A 20,593-nucleotide genomic window follows, 5' to 3' on the forward strand; every position below is an offset into this window, starting at 1 on the left:
GGCGGGAGAGGAGGAGCAGGACCACCCTCCCCCCCCCCCCCACCTCAACTGGAACTGTCCGTCCTATAGCTTCTCACAAATGCAGTTTCTCTCCTCCCCCATCCCGCACACGCTACCATGCCATTTCTAAACCGGACTATAACTCTCGCCGGGACTTTAACTCCCCAAACGCCACGCGAACGGGGCAGAGAAAGATCCCGGCGCACTTGCTGTATTCCGCACAGGGACTACAACTCCCAAAACTCTGTGGGAACAGGGCAGAGCGAAATCCCAGCGCCCGAAGCATGCTGGGAGTTGTAGTCTGGCTCCTTAGGGGAAGAGCGTGCAGCTTTGGACTCTGCCCAGTTTGTGCTGGGCGGAAGAAGCGGCGATGTCGCTGGTGCCGGCGCTGCAGACCGGGGGAGAAATGGCCAGGCGCGGAGGTCGTGCCCTCCTCGGCAAGGAGCTCCATGCCCGCATCTGCTCCTGCTGGGCTCCCGCTACTCCGCCTGCCACCAGCCACGGCGGGGAAGCCTATGCACCGAGCAGCTGCAAGGCTGGTTGCCCTGGGTTCAGCAGCGACTCCTGCCAGCCCGTTGGCTGGTGCAGGCAGCCAGGGGCTATTCTGTCTCGGTTTTCTCGCAGGCGGTGGGGCGTGGGCACCACCCTGGTGCCCTCGAGGCACGGTTACCGCTGCCGGATATCGAAAGCCTGCATGCATCAACTCAGACCGTGCCAGGGACTTGGTGCTTGCCTGGCCCTCCCACACTGTTGGTACCAGGGTGTTGACACCTTTCTGAGCCAAAAGGGTCCGTGTCAGACCTTTTGCAGCAGCTTAGCCCACCCAAGCTCTACTCGCCAGTCTCATAGTGCCAGCCTCAGGTCACCTTGGCTTATGAAGATCCTGTTAAGGACATACAGCCAGTCGGTCACTGGGCAACATTGTGCCAGTCTACCTTGGTGGCCCGAGCAGCCGACTTCTTCCCTTGTCCCCGCTCCAAGAGTGGGCAAGCATAGTTACCATGCCAGTCGCCCAGCAGGGACTGAGTGCCACGTGGTGGATCTGCGCAGTGACACTGTGACTCAGCCGAGCCCTGATATGAGGCAAGCTATGGCCCAGGCAGAGGTGGGGGATGATGACTACGGAGAGGACCCCACGGTCAATGGTGAGTCTGGGTGAAAAGGGGCATCCCTGGGGCTGTAAGGCTCTGCAAAGGGCTCCATGCTGCCACAGGCTAGGGTACAGCTGTGCCTAATGCTGTGAAGCAAGGCTGCTCATTTTCAAGACCCAGCTGTAAAAGCAATGGCACGGTGAACGCCAGATATTTATTTTTGTTATTTGTTCTTCTTATTAAATTAGTATACTGCCCTTCATGGGATGCGGGTGGTGCTGTGGGTTAAACCACAGAGCCTAGACTTGCCGATCAGAAGGTCAGCAGTTCGAATCCCCATGACGGGGTGAGCTCCCGTTGCTCGGTCCCTGCTCCTGCCAACTTAGCAGTTCGAAAGCACGAAGTGCAAGTAGATAAATAGGTACCGCTCCGGCGGGAAGGTAAACAGCATTTCCGTGTGCTGCTCTGGTTCGCCAGAAGAGGCTTAGTCATGCTGGACACATGACCCGGAAGCTGTACGCCGGCTCCCTCGGCCGATAAAGCGAGATGAGTGCCGCAACCCCAGAGTCGGTAACGACTGGACCTAACGGTCAGGGGTCCCTTTACCTTTATACTGCCCTTCATCCAAAGATCACAGGGCGATTCACAACATAAAAATGCAATACCTTCCAGGGAAAATGTTGCCTTTGGAGGGGAGCAGATGGAAAGAGCCGCCCTGAATATTTTATTGAAAGACAGGTTCTACACCTGGATTTTGTTTATTGTCATATAATATATAGTTTCCTGTGGCTTTAAGGGCCAATGTTGGCTGCTGGGTTTCTGTCTCCATGAAGAATTAATCTAAGCTCCATGGGTGATTTTAACGTGCCTAGTCTGCAAATGCTTGTGCCATAATAAAATTGTTAGCCTTTGAAGTGTCACAAGTCATTTTGCTGTTGTTTTTAAGAGATTACCCCTCTGGAAATTGCCCCAAACTTGTCTGAAAGGAGCTTGTTCATGGGAATAATATTCAGTCCACTTACGTTTTGCTTATATTACTGGCTGAAATATTTGGGGGTGTATGTAAAATAAACCCATTGCCAAAACGTGATGCTGATCATTATATATATATTTTTTAAAAAGCCAAGAGAGACTTCAGCAACCTGGAGTAGGAGGTGTTAAAACTCAAATATCCTGATTCTGTGAACAGGCTCACAGTTGTGAACTTCTGACATCACACCCACCCCATGCACTATCTGAAACTCAAGGGTGGCATCTTCTTGTCCTTGTGTTCTTATTTCCCCCTTCAGAACTGCAGAGAGTAGTGGCTGATCTCCTTGGAATGGAAGGGGCCTTGTTTGTTCCCACAGCCACCATGGCGAACCTCATTGCTGGTAAGTCTCATAAGAAGCAATCGGAGCTGATTCCCCTTGCAGCCCCTCGTACCACCTTCCATCCTGTTCTGGAAGGTCCCCCAACGCTTTAGAGTTGATTGGGTGGGGGCGGTGCCATGGTGATCTCCGCTTCTCCCATTGGCAGATGCCTCCACTGGATCAGAGCCCTTATTTACACCAGGCATATAAATACATATGTGCTCTGCCTATAACTTTAATGCCCTCTGTTTTATTATTATGTAATTAAACCACAGAGCCTAGGACTTGCCGATCAGAAGGTCGGCGGTTTGAATCCCTGCGACGGGGTGAGCTCCCGTTGCTCGGTCCCTGCTCCTGCCAACCTAGCAGTTCGAAAGCACGTCCAAGTGCAAGTAGATAAATAGGTACCGCTCTGGCGGGAAGGTAAATGGCGTTTCTGTGCACTGCTCTGGTTCGCCAGAAGCAGCTTAGTCATGCTGGCCACATGACCCGGAAGCTGTAAGCCGGCTCCCTTGGCCAATAATGTGAGATGAGAGTCGCAACCCCAGAGTCGGTCACGACTGGACCTAATGGTCAGGGGTCCCTTTACCTTTACCTAAGTCTCCTTGAAAGGGCTATGCCCTAAGACTCAGTCATAAAAAAACCCACAAATAGCCCCACCTACCCCTGAATGAAGCAATCAGGAGGGAGAGTTTCATTTTGGGAATTGTTCTAGTTCTGTTTTTATTATTTCAGTTATTACCGTATTTTTCACCCCATAGGACGCACCGCCCTATAGGACGCACCTAGGTTTTTTTGGGGGAAATAAAGGGGAAAAAATTATCTCCCCCCCAGGCACGGGGCTGTCGTGGGGGAAGCCCAGAACAGCCTGCTATCCGCAAGCCTCGGGAGCCGCGCCCAGGCTTGCGGAGAGCTGCACGAAGCCCAGACGTGCTCTTCAGCGCGCCCGAGGCTTCGGAATGCAGGCAGCTCTGCGCAACCCTCCGGAGCCCGGCGCGGCTTGGTGCCGGGCCCCCGAGGGTTGCGCAGAGCTGCGCAGAGCCCAGGAGCGCAGGCAGCTCTGCGCAACCTTCCGGAACCCGGCGCGGCTTCCCGCCGGGCTCCCAAGGGTTGCGCAGAGCTTCCTGAAGCCTGGAGAGCGAAAGCCTGTATTCGCCCCATAAGACGCACACACATTTCCCCTTCATTTCTGGAGGGGAAAAAGTGCGTCCTATAGGGCGAAAAATACGGTATTTATAAAATCAGTAGCAGGGACTTTGTGGCCCTCTAAATGTCACAAGACTCCCAGTGGGGCATAACGGTTAGAGTATTGGGCTATGACCTGGGGGACCAGGGTTCAAATCTCCACTCAGTCATGAATCTCACTGGGTGGCCTTGGGCCAGTCACCTTTTCTTAGCCTAACCTACCTCGCATGGTTGTTGTTAGGATGAAATAGGGAGGAGAAGCACGTACACCACCTTGAGCCCGTGGGTCAGGGATGATGGGAGCTGTAGTTCAACACCTTCTGGTGGGCCAGAGGGTTACCAGCATTGATGGCAGTACAGCACCATCAATGTACAAGAAAAATGTACACCCTCAACCCCCTGCCTAAGAGGCTTTCTCTAGCCTTAGAATTACTAGGCAAAACATTTTTGACTGTGAGCTGAGAGCTCCTAACTGCTGCACTCTTAAAAGGTGCTGGAGAAATTGGAATAAGCGTTACTGACTGCTTCAGCTCAGGGATCTCCTAGCAGTGATGAAAGCAGCAGCGAAGCAGGCAGCTTGGTTAGCTCAGTTGGTTAGAGCATGGTGCTGATAGTTGCTAATGTTGCAGGTTCAAGCCCTGTATGGGACAGCTGCATATTTCTGAATTGCAGTGGGTTGGACCTGAGGGTCCCTTCCAACTCTGTTGTTGTTGTTTAGTCGTGTCCGACTCTTCGTGACCCCATGGACCAGAGCACGCCAGGCACTCCTGTCTTCCACTGCCTCCTGCAGTTTGGTCAAACTCATGCTGGTAGCTTCGAGAACACTATCCAACCATCTCGTCCTCTGTCGTCCCCTTCTCCTTGTGCTCTCCATCTTTCCCAACATCAGGGTCTTTTCCAGGGAGTCTTCTCTTCTCATGAGGTGGCCAAAGTATTGGAGCCTCAGCTTCAGGACCTGTCCTTCCAGTGAGCACTCAGGGCTGATTTCCTTCAGAATGGATAGGTTTGATCTTCTTGCAGTCCATGGGACTCTCAAGAGTCTCCTCCAGCACCATAATTCAAAAGCATCAATTCTTCGGCGATCAGCCTTCTTTATGGTCCAGCTCTCACTTCCGTACATCACTACTGGGAAAACCATAGCTTTAACTATATGGACCTTTGTTGGCAAGGTGATGTCTCTGCTTTTTAAGATGCTGTCTGGGTTTGTCATTGCTTTTCTCCCAAGAAGCAGGCGTCTTTTAATTTCGTGTCTGCTGTCACCATCTGCAGTGATCACGGAGCCCAAGAAAGTACAACTCTACATTATATAGTTGTGGAGAGGATCACTATGACAGATTAATCCTCATTTTCTCTTGCCATCTCACTCTTAGTTCCGTGTTTCCCCTATCCCCACTATAGACCCCCCCAGTTCTTACCCTTGTCCTCTCTTACCATAGTCATGTGCCACTGTCGCCAGCGAGGGGCGCAGCTCATGCTTGGGAGGGAATCCCACATCCATGTGTTTGAGCACGGAGGGATTGCGCAGGTAAGTGATGCTGGGAGGGGACCCTGAAGCACCGGCCATCACCTAAGCACACTGTGCCTCTTTCTACCCATATTCCATCTCATAAACGAGGAACCAGAGAAATGGCAAAGGTCATGTACTTACAGCTGCTGAGCCAAATGTGGTCACAGTCTCGCAAAGGGGCCATGGGGACGCAGCTGTCTAGGGCTTTACTCAAACCTTGGCCAGAGGAGTGAGAAGCCTGGTGATGTGCTTCCCTCTAGTGGCCATTAGCACAAGCTGCCTCCTCTTCTCCTTGGGTAGTAACAGTTCCCGACTTCATGCACAAGTGTCTCTGTGCTCAGCTCAAAATAACATTGTGTGAAGATTGTTCCATTACTAAAGGACCAAATAGGAAATTGTCTTCCCCTTTCGTTCTAATGATTTGCCTTGTTACCTCCTATGATGTTTTGTTTTTTTTAGCTGACCCCCCAGAATGCTTGCATGTTATGCCTGCAAATACCTTCTCAGAACAGTCTTTTCCACTAAGCTTTTGAAACGAACTCACTGATCCACTGTTGAGAATTGGAGATTATAAGCACCCCGTGTCTTAGTCTTAGAGCCCTGGATTTTCTCTGCTGGTAATTTAAAAGGAGCTGGAACCCTGGGCACAGGAGATTAAGCTAGGTGATGTTGATTCCTTCTAGGTATGGGATATTTTTTGACTCCTCATGCCTCGCCACCCACCGACAGATGCTTTAGTGATTTGTCCCTTTGTTATATTTTGCAACGCTTCCATTGCTGCAATGCTAGTGCATGGGTTTTGAATTCAATTGATCCAACCAAGGGATTTCCCCCTTGTGAGTAGAAAGCTATTTGCGGTCCTTGCATGAATCAGTATTTACAGGAAGCTGCCTTGGGGATTCTAACACTTTCTGCATTATCAGCAGGTTGCCCCATTTTCTGTTCTTCCATATGCTTAGCACGGGTTGCTGTGTGTCTCTGGCACTCAGATCCTGAATCAGTGGTCCCAATGACCGCAGCAGGACTAAAATATATTTAATGCATTTTAGAACCTAGATGCAAGACTAACATGCTATGACTTCTGCCTTTAGATATGAGCACAACACAAAATCTGCAAAGCAACATTTTGGGTTGAGGTTGCCTCCACCTCCAAAACTACTACTTCTGTGTATTAATCCATTTAAATAAGCCCAAACTCCAGCCCTCCTAACTTTCCAAAAGAGTTATTGGCAGCACTTGCCTCTGCCTCCTATCAGCTCCCCCCATAAGTCTCCTACCCACCTAGGCAGCCCAAACACAACCTCTCTGCCTTATAGTGGAAGCCTAGGCTTGTTTGCTCTGAATTAAGCCCCGCCTTGTTCAATGGGGATATAATTGCAGCTTTCGTTTTGCTTGATTAGGAAGCATCAGGATTTTTCTTGACCAAAGAACCTTCTCAAAGGTTCTGAAGTGTCTGTTCCCTACTGTGATAAGAATTTTAAGGTCTTAGATATATAATAAATGTTCATAAATGTACCAGCCAAGCATGTACATAGATCAGTGCAGGAAGACCGACCTGAAACCATTTTTGATTCCCAAACTGACCAAATGTTTTGTCTGCAAGGTCAAAGGAAAATGGAAAAGCCTCCCCATTGACTTTTCCTTCACAAATTCTGTCTTAAGGGTATGTCTGTGTTTGAATAGGATGAGCCTGTGACCTGGCTCAGGAACTAAATATTTATCATTACAAAAGACTGGCCAGGCTCCTCAGGCTATCCAATCAAGTGAGCATTAACAGGGAACCTGTCAGATGAGATAAACAACACACTCAGATTTCTGCTGTAGACTGCTTTTTCTGTGATGTATGTATGATGTATGGAGGGGTGGTCTTGAGCTCCAGGGTAGGGAATTTAAAATGTCTAGAAAAGGGCAGGCACACTTTTGTTCTGGATTCCTCCTCCCTTCCTGCATGTGAGGGGAGCACCCTGTTGCAACAGATCAATAAAGATCAGGCTTACTAGCTGCTTTGCTTCTCAGTATTCTCTGGTTGGCCTCTGTTATTTTCTCCTACCAATAGGGAACCTACGTAAGGACTCTAAATGGGCTCTTGGATACCCCATAAGGGAAAAGGGCAGATTTTTGTTTACAACACTACAAGACCAGATGGCTTCACTATCACAAACAGCCAGGGGCCGTGGCTCATTCGGAGAGGTTGCATATGTGCTTGTGCCTTTCCATAAAGAACTTGGTTTTCAACCCAACTGGGTACCACATATTTACATTCGCCATAAACAGCATCAAAGTTAATGTAAAAGCTTTTATCAGCATGAGGCATTTATCATGTACAGGCTTCGCCTGAGGCCACCCACCCACTTTGTTCTCACCCAGGTGGCGGGAGTCCATTCAGAGGCACTACAGGACCTGCCCAACGGGACCATCAATCTGGATGAACTGGAGCAGAAGATCCAGCGGGCCCACCAAAGCCAGTACCACCCCCGCCCTGAGCTCATTTGCCTCGAGAACATGCACAGCTCGGCTGGGGGAAGGGTGCTGCCCCTTAAGTACCTGCAAGAGGTGAGTACCATGAGTCATTCATCCAGACTCAACCCAACAGACTGGGAGAGCCTGGATAGCTCAGCAGGTTAGAGCATGGTGCTGATGATGCCAAGGTTGCAGGTTCAGTCCCCGTATAGGACAGCTGTGTATTCCTGCATTGCAGGGGGCTGGAGACGAGACGATCCTCAGTGTCCCTTTCAACCCTACGATTCTGTGACTATTTCAGAAAATTCAATAGTCTTTTCGTTGTGGTGGGTATTGTGAGCAATAGTGGCTGTAGTAGGAGGAATAACATTTTATTCATTCAAGTACTTTCAGTGTTTGTATTTATTTATCAATATTTTAATAGTTGTGTTTATTTATACAATAAATAAAACTTTTTTAAAATAAAATCTTGCAGTGTATCTCGACTCCACCCAAAATGCATGCATGTGTAGTGGAGGGTGGAGGGTTTCCCCCCACCCCCACTTTTCACCTTAATCCACACTTCCAGGATGCTTACTGTTGGCTTCCCCAACCCTTATCTCGTTTCCTTCTCCCACCCCTACTGTCACCCTTAAGCCGGCACATCTACATTTGGTAAAGCCTTGGAAATTCATAGGTCCTTGTCAGGCCATTTTGGGAGGTTTTAGTCATACCTCTATACTTAGGGAGGGTATCTCTAGATATATATTGACCCTATTTTAGGGGGGGGGCTCCTTGCTTTAAAAAAACTCTTTGCAACTGCCAGGCACTGCACCACCCAAGTTTGTTATTAGAGGAAGCGATGATGATAAAGGAAGACCTCCAGCTTAGCACCCCTTGGCTGGGCTCAAGGACACTGAGCAATCTCCTCTGATCATAGGAGCCTGCCTGATACCAGCAGTAACCCCAGTAACCTGCAATGCCCCTAAGAAAGGCCACCAGCTCTGGGACGTCTTCCCCTCTGCCTGTCGCAAGCCAGGCTTCCTCAACCTCGGCCCTCCAGATGCTTTGAGACTTCAATTCCCATCATCCCTGACCACTGGTCCTGCTAGCTAGGGATGATGGGAGTTGTAGGCCAAAAACACCTGGAGGACCGAGGTTGAGGAAGCCCGCTTTAAGTTGTTGGCTGAGCTCCATTCTCTACACAGGTGCACCAGGTAGCCCAGCGATACGGGCTGCGGATTCACATGGATGGCGCCAGGGTGCTTAACGCTGCCGTGGCCTTGGGAGTGCCGCCGGCTCATATCTCGCAGCACTGCAACTCCATCTCCCTGTGCCTCTCGAAGGTAGGTGGTTTCTGCTGTGGCTCTGAACAGGGTGGATTTCGGGGAAGAGTGCAACCGCAGTACCTGCGAGGCTCACCTAACCGTGGGGACTTAGGAAGCTGAGCCAGACCGCTGCCCCATCCAGCTAAGTATTGCCTACACGGACTGGCAGCGGCTCCCCAGGATTCCAAAAAGGGGCCCCTCCCAGCCTTACCTGAGGACTGAGCCTGAGACCATCCACCTGCAAAGCAGAACTGCAATCCTTCCCTGGCAACGTGTTTGAAACCTCTGCAATCCGTCCTTGGATTTGCAGCAGAAATCAGCAGGATTCAAACAAAGCTAGATAGAGGCTAGTGGAAGGGGCTGTGCAAGAGCTTCTCCACGCAGAGTCCCCAGATGGGGGGGCCGAGAGGTTTGGGATTCTCCATAGCCTCCACACTGGCTAACCCCATCTTTTCTCTTTTCGATGACACAGGGTGTGGGAGCACCAGCCGGGGCACTTCTGGTTGGAAGCGGAGAGCTGATCGCCGAAGCCTGGCGCGTGCGGAAGCTCCTCGGGGGTGGGATGCGCCAGGCAGGGGTCCTGGCAGCCGCTGGCCTGGTTGGATTGAGCCATGTGGAGGAGACGCTGAAGAGGGATCATCACAATGCCAGACACTTCGCCCAAGGTGCCTGTTCTGTGAGGCCGAGGGAGGGATTGGTAACGCCTAACCTCTGCTGGGGGGACGCGGGTGGCGCTGTGGATTAAATCACAGAGCCTAGGACTTGCCAATCAGAAGGTCAGTGGTTCGAATCCCCGTGACGGGGTGAGCTCCCGTCGCTCGCTCCCTGTTCCTGCCAACCTAGCAGTTTGAAAGCACATCAAAGTGCAAGTAGATAAATAGGTACCACTCAGGCGGGAAGGTAAACGGCATTTCCATGTGCTGCTCTGGTTCGCCAGAAGTGGCTTAGTCATGCTGGCCACATGTCTGCGGACAAACGCCGGCTCCCTTGGCTTATAGAGCGAAATGAGCACTGCAACCCCAGAGTCATCCGCCACCAGGCCTAATGGTCAGAAGTACCTTTACCTTTACCTTAAACCTCTGCTGGGTGATCAAGGCTCACCACCCCTTTGCTGACACATGGTGCCCCCTTGAGCCAAGGCTCTGAGGGTATATTTCTCCAGCTCCTCCTATGCTGGGGTCAGCTTTCAGTTCAGATTTCAGCAGGCCAGCCCTCCCTGTTAGTGGGTGAGGATCTCTCCCTATTCCCTATACACCCACCCATTTATCCTGTCGTTTGATAACTTATCCCCGCTCGCCATTTTAAACCTCAAAGTGTTTTCCCTTTACAGGTGCCTTTGCCCTGGGCTCACCTCTCTGCTCCGTAAACCCCGCCACCATGGAGACCAACATCGTCATGGCAACCGTCTCGGCTCCCGGGCTGACCCCAGCCAAGCTGTGTGAGCTGATGGAGGCCGTGAGTGAGGAGGAGGTGGCCGCCACAGGCCAAGCCGTCAGCGTGAGGCTCTTCCCGTGGGGCGAGCGTTGCCTGCGCGCCGTCTGGCACTGCGACGTCTCCCTCCGAGACACGCAGCTGGCTGAGGGCAAGTGGCGCTTTGTCCTGGGCAAGTGGGAGCAGCAAAGTGCCGGCGTACCCTGAAGCCGGTCCGGTCTGGCAGGCCGGAAGCCAAGTTGGCGCGCAGGATGTCCGTCTGAAACAAGCCAGGGCGTGCCAAGAAGGCAAGCTTGTGATTGGTCAGCCCTGGCCTAGCTAAAGACGTGGTCCACGTGGCTCCAGCCCTGTCTGGCTCTACAGAGAAGAGAAGCAGACTTCGACTTCCCAAGCCACCTGCTATGGGGGAACAGCAGTGGGAGAGCCTGCCCATTTCCAGGATTCTGTTGCCAGACCAATGAAGCTGCGTCACTTCATGGCCTTGCAGGAAACAGTCCCAACATGGCTTCCACACACACCCCACAGCCTTTGTGCATTCTGAGGGAATGGGGAAGGAGCTTTGTTTCCCAGGGATGCTCTGTTCCTGTTCTGTTCAGGCTAAGGGATACCTGCCAGCTACGACCTGTAGCTTTAAGAAAAGGAGCTTTTTTATTTTTCCTCCTCCCTCCCATTCCCTTTTTCCTTGTGTGCCACGTCTTTTCGATTATAACCTTGAAGGCAAGGGCTGCCTTACGACTGATTTCTGTAAGCTGCTCTGGGAGCATTTTTCCAGCTGTAGGAGAAGGGTAGAAAGCGTTTGACTAAATAAATGGCACCTCTTCCTACCGGAGCCCTTTTTAATTCAAGAGGCCCCAGATGCATCGAGGAGGACCAGCAGATGGGCATGCTTGGAAGGGAAGGAGCATCAGCTATGCATACCAAGAAACAGGGAGAAGGAGCCATGGATCCTTCAGGTCTTGAGTTAGGACAGGGATGGGGAGCTAGTCCAGATGTTGCTGGACTACAACTCCCATCACCCCAGGCCCATTGGCCATGCTGGCTGGGGCTGATGGAAACTGGAGTCCAGAAACATCTGGGCGGGTCACACAGGCCTCCTACCCTTGGGTGAGGAACAAGGCCTTAGCTGTTTCCCTTCCTCAGCTCTGCTTGCACACCAAGAGTTGAGTAATGAACCCAGCATGTAAGGATGGCAACCTCTGCACCTTGTCGATGGGGGTCCCTCGCCCCTTCCACATGCATCCCTCAGCCTGGCACACCCACAAGCAGATCTTCGTAACGCCTTGCGGTCCATGCAGGTTACGTGTTGTGGCTGCACGACAAGAGGGGGATCGGCAGCAGTGGAATTTTCACCCCAAGAAGGCCAATCAAGCAGAGTAGGGTTATGTCACAGCCCTGACAATGCATCAGATGAACACCGCACAGGCATCCGGCTTCAGGCGGAGCCCCTGAGCGGCCAGGAGAAGCAGGATGCTGGCCAACCCCTCGGTGCCAAAAGAGAGCCAGGCAAGGGCCAGGGACCAGCCAAAGGCGATGCGGACGTGCTCGAAGCGCTGCTGGTCAAACATGCGCACTGTCTCGGCGAAGGCTGCGCTGGAGTAGCAGATGTAGGTGCTGGTTCCCGACAGGGTCAGCAGTGCTGGGGGGAGGGGGAAAGGGGACGGGTCAGTGCCAGTCCTGTAGCAGACACTGCCCCCAATCAGGGCTCATGCCACACTGCTCCTAACCATGATAACTCAAAGGAGCATCCCAGGAAGTTTCTGAGCACAATTCAAAGTGTTGGTGCTGACTTTGAAAGCCCTAAACAGCCTCGGCCCAGTATACCTGAAGGAGCGTCTCCACCTCCATCGCTCGGCCCGGACGCTGAGGTCCAGCGCCGAGGGCCTTCTGGCGGTTCCCTCATTGCGAGAAGCAAAGCTACAGGGAACCAGGCAGAGGGCCTTCTCAGTAGTGGCGCCCGCCCTGTGGAACGCCCTCCCATCAGATGTCAAAGCGATAAATAACTACCTGACATTCAGAAGACATCTGAAGGCAGCCCTGTTTAGGGAAGCTTTTAATGTTTAATAGGTTATTGTATTTTAGTGTTTTGTTGGAAGCCGCCCAGAGTGGCTGGGGAAATCCAGCCAGATGGGCGGGGTATAAATAATAAATTATTATTATTATTATTATTAGTCAGAGGCAGTAGGGTAAATATTATTGTTGTGAATCATCATCACAATTAAAATAGCTGGATTTATTCACATGATGGATGCTCCGAATAATATTGAATGATACAGTATTCTCATGTTTTTTTTAGTGGGGTGCGATTGAATCTATATGCAGATTTGGCTCATTAACCTGGGAAGGTAGCCCTAATAATTATAATGTTTATTATTTACATACCATCCACCTGGCTGGGCTTCCCCAGCCACTCTGGGCGGCTCCCAACAGAATATTAAAAACACTATAAAACATCAAACATTAAAAACTTCCCCAAACAGGGTTGCCTTCAGATGTCTTCTAAAAATCAGATAGTTGTTTATTTCCTTGACATCTGGTGGGAGGGTGTTCCACAGAGCGGACCCCACTACAGAGAAGGCCCCTCTAGGAAAAGGATAACTCTTGATGCTAAACCTCTGCTGCTTTCACATCACCTGACCCTTTTAATGGGAGAGGCCAGTGGCTGCATCTGGGACACCCTCATTTGTCCTACCACTGAGCTAGGGTTCCCCAACCTCCACATGTCTTGTAAGACAGAGCTGTGTTAACAATAAAACATCATCAGGAATCCAGTCTGCAGTCAGTTCTCGAACAAGTGGCATGAAGGATAGCAAGTAGAGATTAGCTTTTGTATCTACTTGACCGTCAGACCACCCATGCCCACATGGGGCCTGCAAGGAGAGCGGTTCCACCAGCCAAAGAACTTTCCTTGTCCCAGTGTAAGTCAGCTTGGATCAAGTGCTAATCCCTGACGCTTGCAAAGCAGAGATGAAGGACCTGTGGCCCTCCAGGTGCGCTTGGACTTCAGTTCCCATCTTAGTGGCTAGGAGCTGACAAGAGTTGGAAACCATCAGGTGTTAGAATTCCTGCTCCGTGATTGCAGTCATGGGATTGTTGTCCATCACATGACGGTGTATGTTTTGACTCCACAGAGTAGGAAGTGACAGAGACAGGATGTTTGTGTTACTGTGTTCCGTGAAGTGGGACTATTGTTCTTTGTTCTTTTTCTCTTTGCTGTCTGATGCTAGAGAGAGAGGGAGCCATGTTGCAGTGCTCCGTGTATGTTTATATGTAAATAAAGTAATTAGCCAAAACGCTGAGTTGCTGAGGTCTGTTACGCATGATGCGCAAACTCTGTGGATCCCTAATGTGCCGGTGTCGGTTGGCATCGGTCGCTGTGATGTTCGGGCTGAAGAAAGCTTTTGAAGCTCCCAAATGATCGACCAGGAGGGAGGGAACATGCCAGTCGGGCATGTGTCTCTGCCAGGGTCCTACTCGAGTATATGCTGAGCTCCTAACACCAAGTCCCCCCATCCCTTCTGCAAAGGATTCTGGGTAGGCTCATCTGCTGTTCTGAGGAGTCAAGAGTCCTGCTTTTTCTGCCTTCAAGGAAGGGGAAAGGCGGTGAGGACAGGTCAGGAGTCGATGATGAGACAATATGTGGTTCCCGTAGCACCAAGACCACAGCACACTCGTTTGCACCTTGGTCTCCCCAAGGGGCAGCTGTGACCTGATGGCGCTAAGACAGAATCTGCTAAGTATTCCCTGAGAGCAAGTGTTTAATGACATTTTGCCATGTTGCGGGGGGTGGGGAGAGAGAGACTGATAAAGAAAGAAAACCTGGTTTCCCCCCCTCCAAAGACATAGCTTCACTCACCACCCAGCAGAAAATAGCAGCCTGTGAAGAGCAAAAGGCGGGAGCTCTGGACCAAGGAACCGATGACCCCACAGATCCAGCCAAAGACGATCAAGACGAGGCTGAGAGGCAGCAGGACCACAAAGGCTCGATGCATGGCTGGCAGAGAGACAGAAGAGGAGGACATCCAGTGGAGGGGGAAAGCAGGATGGTGTATTGGAGGATAGGTGAATGCAGCTTTACAGATGACCCCAGAGGTCACTGGGTTCAACCGCCGGACAATCCAGGGACCCTAGTGCTACAGCATCCCTGACAGGTGGTCAGGCAGCTTCTGCTTTTTAAAAGCCTCTGATGAAGGAGAGCCCCCCACCTTTCTGTTTCCTCCCCGGGACATTTTATTTCAAGAGACAAATCGTCCTGCTCGCACCTCCAAAACAGTGCTCGTCTTCAACCATAATCTGATTTACAGAAGGGCCCCCAACGATAAAGGCTGGGCTCACACTCCCGCTTACCGTGTACCTACTGCTTTTCCAGTGCTGGGTATTTAGTCCATATTCACACATTATCTAAAACAGGCATTAATCCTGTTATAAAATATCACTGTCGGATGCAGCTGTTTCTCTTCACACAGATTAAAGTCCTTAAACTGTGCCTGATTGGTCTATGGCCAAGGTGTGGACACTTTTGCCTAGGGTAAAGACGAAGGGGAGGGGGGACCAGCTTCACTGACCACTAAGGTGGGAAAGTGAACACACTCTGAGACTCAACACCAGTGGTGCAACTCGAGGTGCCCCCAAATGACCACTCTTAAGTGTGGCAGATGATGGCAGCAAACAGGCCCAGCACCAACACCTGGGGCTCATCCTGGCCACCACACCATCCTTTCTTGCTGCTGCTGCTGCTACTACTACTTTTTATCATCATTAAAAACATTTTATAGCCAGGGGTGAGCTGACCAGGCATGTACAGGGTTACAGATACTAATTTTATTATTATTTTCTTTTAAAAAACATGCGATCCATTTCTACCACAAAACGGGATTTATTCCCACTTAAATGTGTTCAGCAAATGCAAGTTCTGTATCTTCCCTGTAGTCAAGATGGTCCTATGATCCAAGTCGGTTTAAAATGTGAAGCTGTACAGTATATGCTCAGTGTGTATTTTCTTAAATTGGAGTTTGAAAAATGTTTGCATTCCTTTTTAATTTGTTTGCTTTGCTCTAACATGGAGCAGTTGTAGAGCATGGAATAGTGATGGGAACAGAGAATATAAAGGTTGATTTTGTGCTTCATGACTGAACCCTGTTGGATCAGGCAAAAAGGCCTTCTAGTCCCAGTATCCTGTTCTCACTGTGGATAAGCAGATGTTTATGAGAAGGCCACAAGTGCAACAGGGCACTTACCGTATTTTTTGCTCTATAAGACTCAAATTTTCCCTCCTAAAAAGTAAGGGAAAATGTGTGTGCGCCTTATGGAGCGAATGCAGGCTGCACATCTATCCCAGAAGCCAAAACAGCAAGAGGGATTGATGTTTTCACTGCGCAGCGATCCCTCTTGCTGTTCTGGCTTCTGAGATTCAGAATATTTTTTTTCTTGTTTTCCTCCTCTAAAAACTGTGGCCTGGTGCGTCTTATAGAGCGAAAAATACGGTACCACTTCTGATTCCCAGCAGCTGGGTTTTCAGATGAATATCGCCTTCGACAGAGTGGACGGCACATTGCCATCATAGCTAATGACCATTAACAGCCTTATCGTCCATGGGTTTGTCTAATCCTCTTTAAAGCTGACCACTTTGGTGGCCATCCCTACATCAGTCAATGTGGTAACGCACACACAGCCATCTAAAAGGGTCCCCCCCTATAGCCACGGAGTCCAGGGTCCAAAATTACCCAACTACATCACGCCACCCCCACCCCGAGAACACACTTCCAAACTCCATCTTGCTATACAGGGATTCCCACCACCATCCAAAAGGCTGAGCCCACATTATATGTGCCGACTCACATATAAGATGCTGGAGCGATGCGGGAACTTGCCAACTCTCTGTGCCGAATGGGTCTATCAGAGGCGTGCAGGCGTTCTGCCCTGGGGGGAAGTGACAAGGAGAGGAAGAGCATCAAATGATGAACAGAGATCCAGCCACAGAGTTTGCCATTCCAAAGTGCTGCCTCCCACCTTCAGCAGTGCTAACCTAGACAGGAAATTTTACATCTCGAACACATAATATATCTGGGACCTTGAACAGACAGAGAGGTGGAGCTAACTGGGTTGAGGTTGATTACCATGGGACTCCTCTTATTAAGCCCAGAGCCTTTCTTGCCAATAAGATGGGGTGGTGGGAGAGCACAGTGGTGGCTGGTGCCCATTGACGTGGGTGGGGCGGTAGGCCACGAGATCAACAGTAGATGGAGCCCGAGCCAATGACAAAATCAACTACCGTATTTTTCGCTCCATAAGACTCACCTGACCATAAGACACACCTAGTTTTTAGAGGGGGAAAGCAAGAAAAAAAATATTCTGCGCAGAGCATGTAAGCAGCTCTTGCTTTTCTTGCTTTAAACCCTTCCGTCCCTCCTCCCGCTTCGCTGAGAAGCCAGCAGAGCAAGCTGTGCAGCTCTTGCTGAAGCCAGCAGAGCAAGAGCGATAACTGCGCAGCACCTCTTGTTCTGCTGGCTTCCCAGCAAAGCGGGATGAGGGATGAAAGGGAGCCCTTACAAGGAAGCGTTGAGCAGAGCCTGGCAGCGTCTCTTGCTTACTTTTCCAGGAGGTGTGGAAAGGGACAGAGGGCAGCCCGTCAGTCCCTTCTCCCTTCTCGGGGAAAAGCCCCCGAAAGCTGCACACATGCTCCGTGCGGCTCTTTAAAGGGAGCGCTGAGCAGAGCCTCCTGCCTGCATTCGCTCCATAAGACGCATACACATTTCCCCTTACTTTTTAGGAGGGAAAAGATGCATCTTATGGAGCAAAAAATACGGTAATTCTAGTTTTTGCCCCATCCTCTTTCCTGCTGAGTTCTCCAAGGACAATGTAGACAGAGGAGGAGGAGGAAGCTGAAAGCCAGTACCATCCCCTGGACTGCCTGTAAGTAAAAAAGCCAAGGCAGGTGTGGCGCTGTCTGGGGGAAGTTGGTGGGGCAGGGCTCCATTTGCCCTAAAGGACCAGTCTCCACTGGGTTAGCAAATCAAAGCAGCTGGCCGACCTGCCTCACACTCATTTCTCCCTATGACATTGCTGCCGCAGCAGCTCCTTCATTCCCCTCTCTGATTTGTATCCATCCAAGGTACCTGAATTATCACTTTTTGGCAATGGAGGGGTAAGAACTTGGGCTAGGAAGTGCACTCTTCAGGTGTGGGGTGGAACTAGCAACTTGGAAAAATTCTGATGGTCTTCGCACAGCACATAATTATTTTTCTGCCTGTTTAAGTAATTGCAATGTGTTGTGCTGTATGGTTTTTAATTTTAATTGTTTTTTAAAAAAATATTGCTTCTTCTATGTCTACGAGTTCAGGTTGCAATACAATAAAATGCCTACAGTATAAGAAAAAGAGGCAATAAATATGCAGTCAAAGACCAGTATGAATGGACCACCTGAATGAATCTCACGGACCATTGTTTGGGAGCCCAATAGGGCAAACTGGTGTTCATGCACAGCAGAAAATTCCGCTGACCCAAAAGGTTCCAAAATCCCAGAACCAAACAGCTTGAGAATGACAGCAACTGAACCTGACAGAGAGGAAAATTTCAACCTCAGCTGTATGGTTGCAATTGTACTTCTGAACTGTTGCTATTTGTGGGTCGGATTCAAATCACATGCCAACCAATTCAGCCTGTGCAATTTTAGGGCAAATCAACACCATACATTTAAAGCACATGGCGCACACACACACACACACACACACCTTCGCAAGAATCCCAGAAACTTTACATTCCCCCTACGAAGCCACAATTCCCAGCCCCATTAACGAACTATAGTTCCTGCAAAACTGACCTTTTGCGACAAGGAAAGTGTGGGGTGGGAGAGTAGGACACACTGGAAGATGGGAGTAGCCAGGATCTATTGGTGGAGGGCTTTATGTTGGGGGGGGGGGCAAGAACCAAGTTACAGCGACGCAGTTGGTCATTTAGTTTTATTTACTTGATTTGGGGGAGGGCAGCTGCCCCGCCCCTCGGCTACGTCCATGCACTGGAAAATGTGGAATAACAACGGCTTGATTCAAGGACTCCCGCAAAACAAATCAGGATGGCTGTTCGATAAACAGGTGGCGTGGGAGCGACCTCCGAGAGAGCACAGCTCAGATGACAGCAGGCTCTACTCCGCCCGCCCCCGGCTGTGATTTATTTAGCAGGGGGCATATCCACATGAGCCCAGAGGTGCAACACCCAGGGGTGTCAGAACTCCTGCTGGGCACCAGAGTGTGAAAGCGAACATTCGATGCGTCCCTCTGACATTTCATATCTTTGATGGAAGTTCAATCGGGTCTCTCTTCTGAACAGAGAGCTGAAGAAAGCGCTGCCTCCGCTGCCCCCTCCCCTTTCCTCCTCTCTGACACCCCAGCCCTCCTTTCTCTCCAGGAGGGCGGATTCTTGGCTGCAATCCAGTTCTTTCCTTTTTTCATCTCTTCCCCCCACCCTCACCCCTCGGCCCCAGCACAGAAAGTTATAAATGCGTGGAAATCCGTGGAGGTTAAAGCACCACCGGGATGGCTGAAATTCTTCGATTGCCAGCAAAAAGGGATGGAACAATTCCAGTTCGCCTTAACCAGGATCCTGCGATTATAAGGCACTGGGATCCCCACCCCCAAATGTATACACAAACCAGGGAGGACAGCTAGTTGCAGGTGAGCGTCGGGATAGCCCAGGTGGGTAAGAGAGCAGGGGCTTGGGGAAAGGGCAGCCAGAGCACCTGCTTTGCATGCAGATGGTCCCAGGATCAATCCACGGCATCTCCAGGGACGACGGTGAGAGAACTCCGTGAGAAAACCTCGAGAGCTGCTGCCGGCCAGTGTTGGCAATACTGACCTAGACGGACTAGTAATGCAGCGTCCTATCTTCCTAAAGGGTGAAGCAGAATCAAGACGTCCCCAGGACGCAGAGACTTGAGTAGGGCAGAGGAATGCCGGCTGCCACAACTACTCACCACCAAGCGATTCATCTTGTGACCCGACGGCGATTCCTCTGTTAGCAGAAAGTTTTTCACGACTACTGAAACCAGCAGATCCAAGCCTAAGCTCGGTTTTTTATTGGGGGGTGGGGGCGCTCGACCCCCGACGCGATCCGCTTTGGATCCCAGAAAAAGCACCCTCCTCTCCGGATCCCAGTGGCAAGGGAAGCGCGGGCTGCTCCCGTCGCGAACCCGAGGAAAGAAGGCGCGCGCGGCGCAGCCCTACCTTCGCAGAGGCGCCAGAGTCCGGAGTGGGAACTCAGCCGCTCGGCGTCCCAAGCGCTGCTGTTGGCCGAGTCCACGCTCACCAGGTACCAGTAATCGGTGCCCAGGGCCGCGGCCAAGAAGGCGAAGCTGAAGAGCCCGCTGAGCGCCGCGCCCAGGCACAGCGCGCCGGGAGGCACCGCCGCCAGGGCCCGGCGGCAGCCGCAGCACCTCGCCACCATCCCGCCGCCAGACTTGCTCACACAGGCGCGGCCGCCCGCTGCCGACGCTGCTGCCTCTGGCGGCGGACACGTGGAGAGAAACAGCGGCAGGCGAGCGGGAGGCTCTCCCTTTCTCACTGCAAAGCTCCGGGGAGGGGGCGATTGAGAGAGTCAGGTGGAAACGCGCGCGCGGCCCCCAAGCCGCATCTTCGCGGGGGTTGGGGGCGAAGCCACCGGGTACTTGCGCCCCAAATTGGGGCGACCGCAAAAAGCCACCCTGCCAGCAGCAAGCTTCAAGGTCAAAGGCTCCCTTCGAGGAAGCTACGATCCTCTTTCCAATTAAGTCCCCCCCCAGTGGCGTAGCGTGGGGGGTGCAGGGGGGGCCGGCCGCACCGGGCGCAACATCTGGGGGTTAGGGTTAGGGGGCGCAAATCCACGGGTTAGGGGGCGCAAATTACTTGCCTTGCCCCGGGTGCTGACAACCCACGCTACGCCACTGCCCCCCCCAGCTCAGTTCAGTGGGAGGTGGATTCCCCGGGTCTCTTGTCCCTTAGAGGGCGCCTCTCATCATCCCGCCATTCTGAGAGCAGGGAGGGCGCCTCTCCGGAGACTTTCCCCCGTTTTTGCTTTCCCGCTCAGGAAAGCGCGCGCGCCCCAGCTGGACCTGCAACTCCTCTGGTGAGCAGACTCAGGTTGAGTCACCGGCACCTCCAGTATGAGAGGCTGGGAGAGCAGCTGCAATACTGGTCTAGATGGACCAATGGCCCTACTCCTATGGTTCCCCGCCCCGCCTCCGCCCCCCTCAGGAGCCCCAACTGGAGTGGATTTCAGAATGAAAGAGGCAAG

At 51.5% G+C, this 20,593-nt stretch overlaps 2 protein-coding genes across 2 annotated transcripts; one reads left to right on the top strand and one right to left on the bottom strand.

Annotated features, from left to right (window-relative positions):
• The first annotated feature begins 151 nt into the window (after positions 1–151).
• LOC308470472 (uncharacterized protein) lies at positions 152–11,157 on the top strand. The gene is made up of 7 exons (XM_080993825.1): positions 152–1,145; positions 2,381–2,464; positions 5,065–5,153; positions 7,503–7,688; positions 8,783–8,920; positions 9,375–9,567; positions 10,233–11,157. The coding sequence occupies exons 1-7, from the start codon at positions 371–373 to the stop codon at positions 10,538–10,540; spliced, it is 1,773 nt and encodes a 590-aa protein (XP_080849951.1). The 5' UTR covers positions 152–370; the 3' UTR covers positions 10,541–11,157.
• On the bottom strand, positions 10,999–19,776 carry TMEM235 (transmembrane protein 235). The gene is made up of 4 exons (XM_080994074.1): positions 19,549–19,776; positions 16,169–16,249; positions 14,187–14,324; positions 10,999–11,969 (listed from the first exon to the last, which is right to left on the bottom strand). The coding sequence occupies exons 1-4, from the start codon at positions 19,766–19,768 to the stop codon at positions 11,737–11,739; spliced, it is 672 nt and encodes a 223-aa protein (XP_080850200.1). The 5' UTR covers positions 19,769–19,776; the 3' UTR covers positions 10,999–11,736.
• Positions 19,777–20,593: the final 817 nt, after the last annotated feature.

Source organism: Podarcis pityusensis (assembly GCF_964106645.2).
Source record: "Podarcis pityusensis genome assembly, chromosome: 2".
In the NCBI taxonomy this organism is placed as follows: domain Eukaryota; kingdom Metazoa; phylum Chordata; class Lepidosauria; order Squamata; family Lacertidae; genus Podarcis; species Podarcis pityusensis.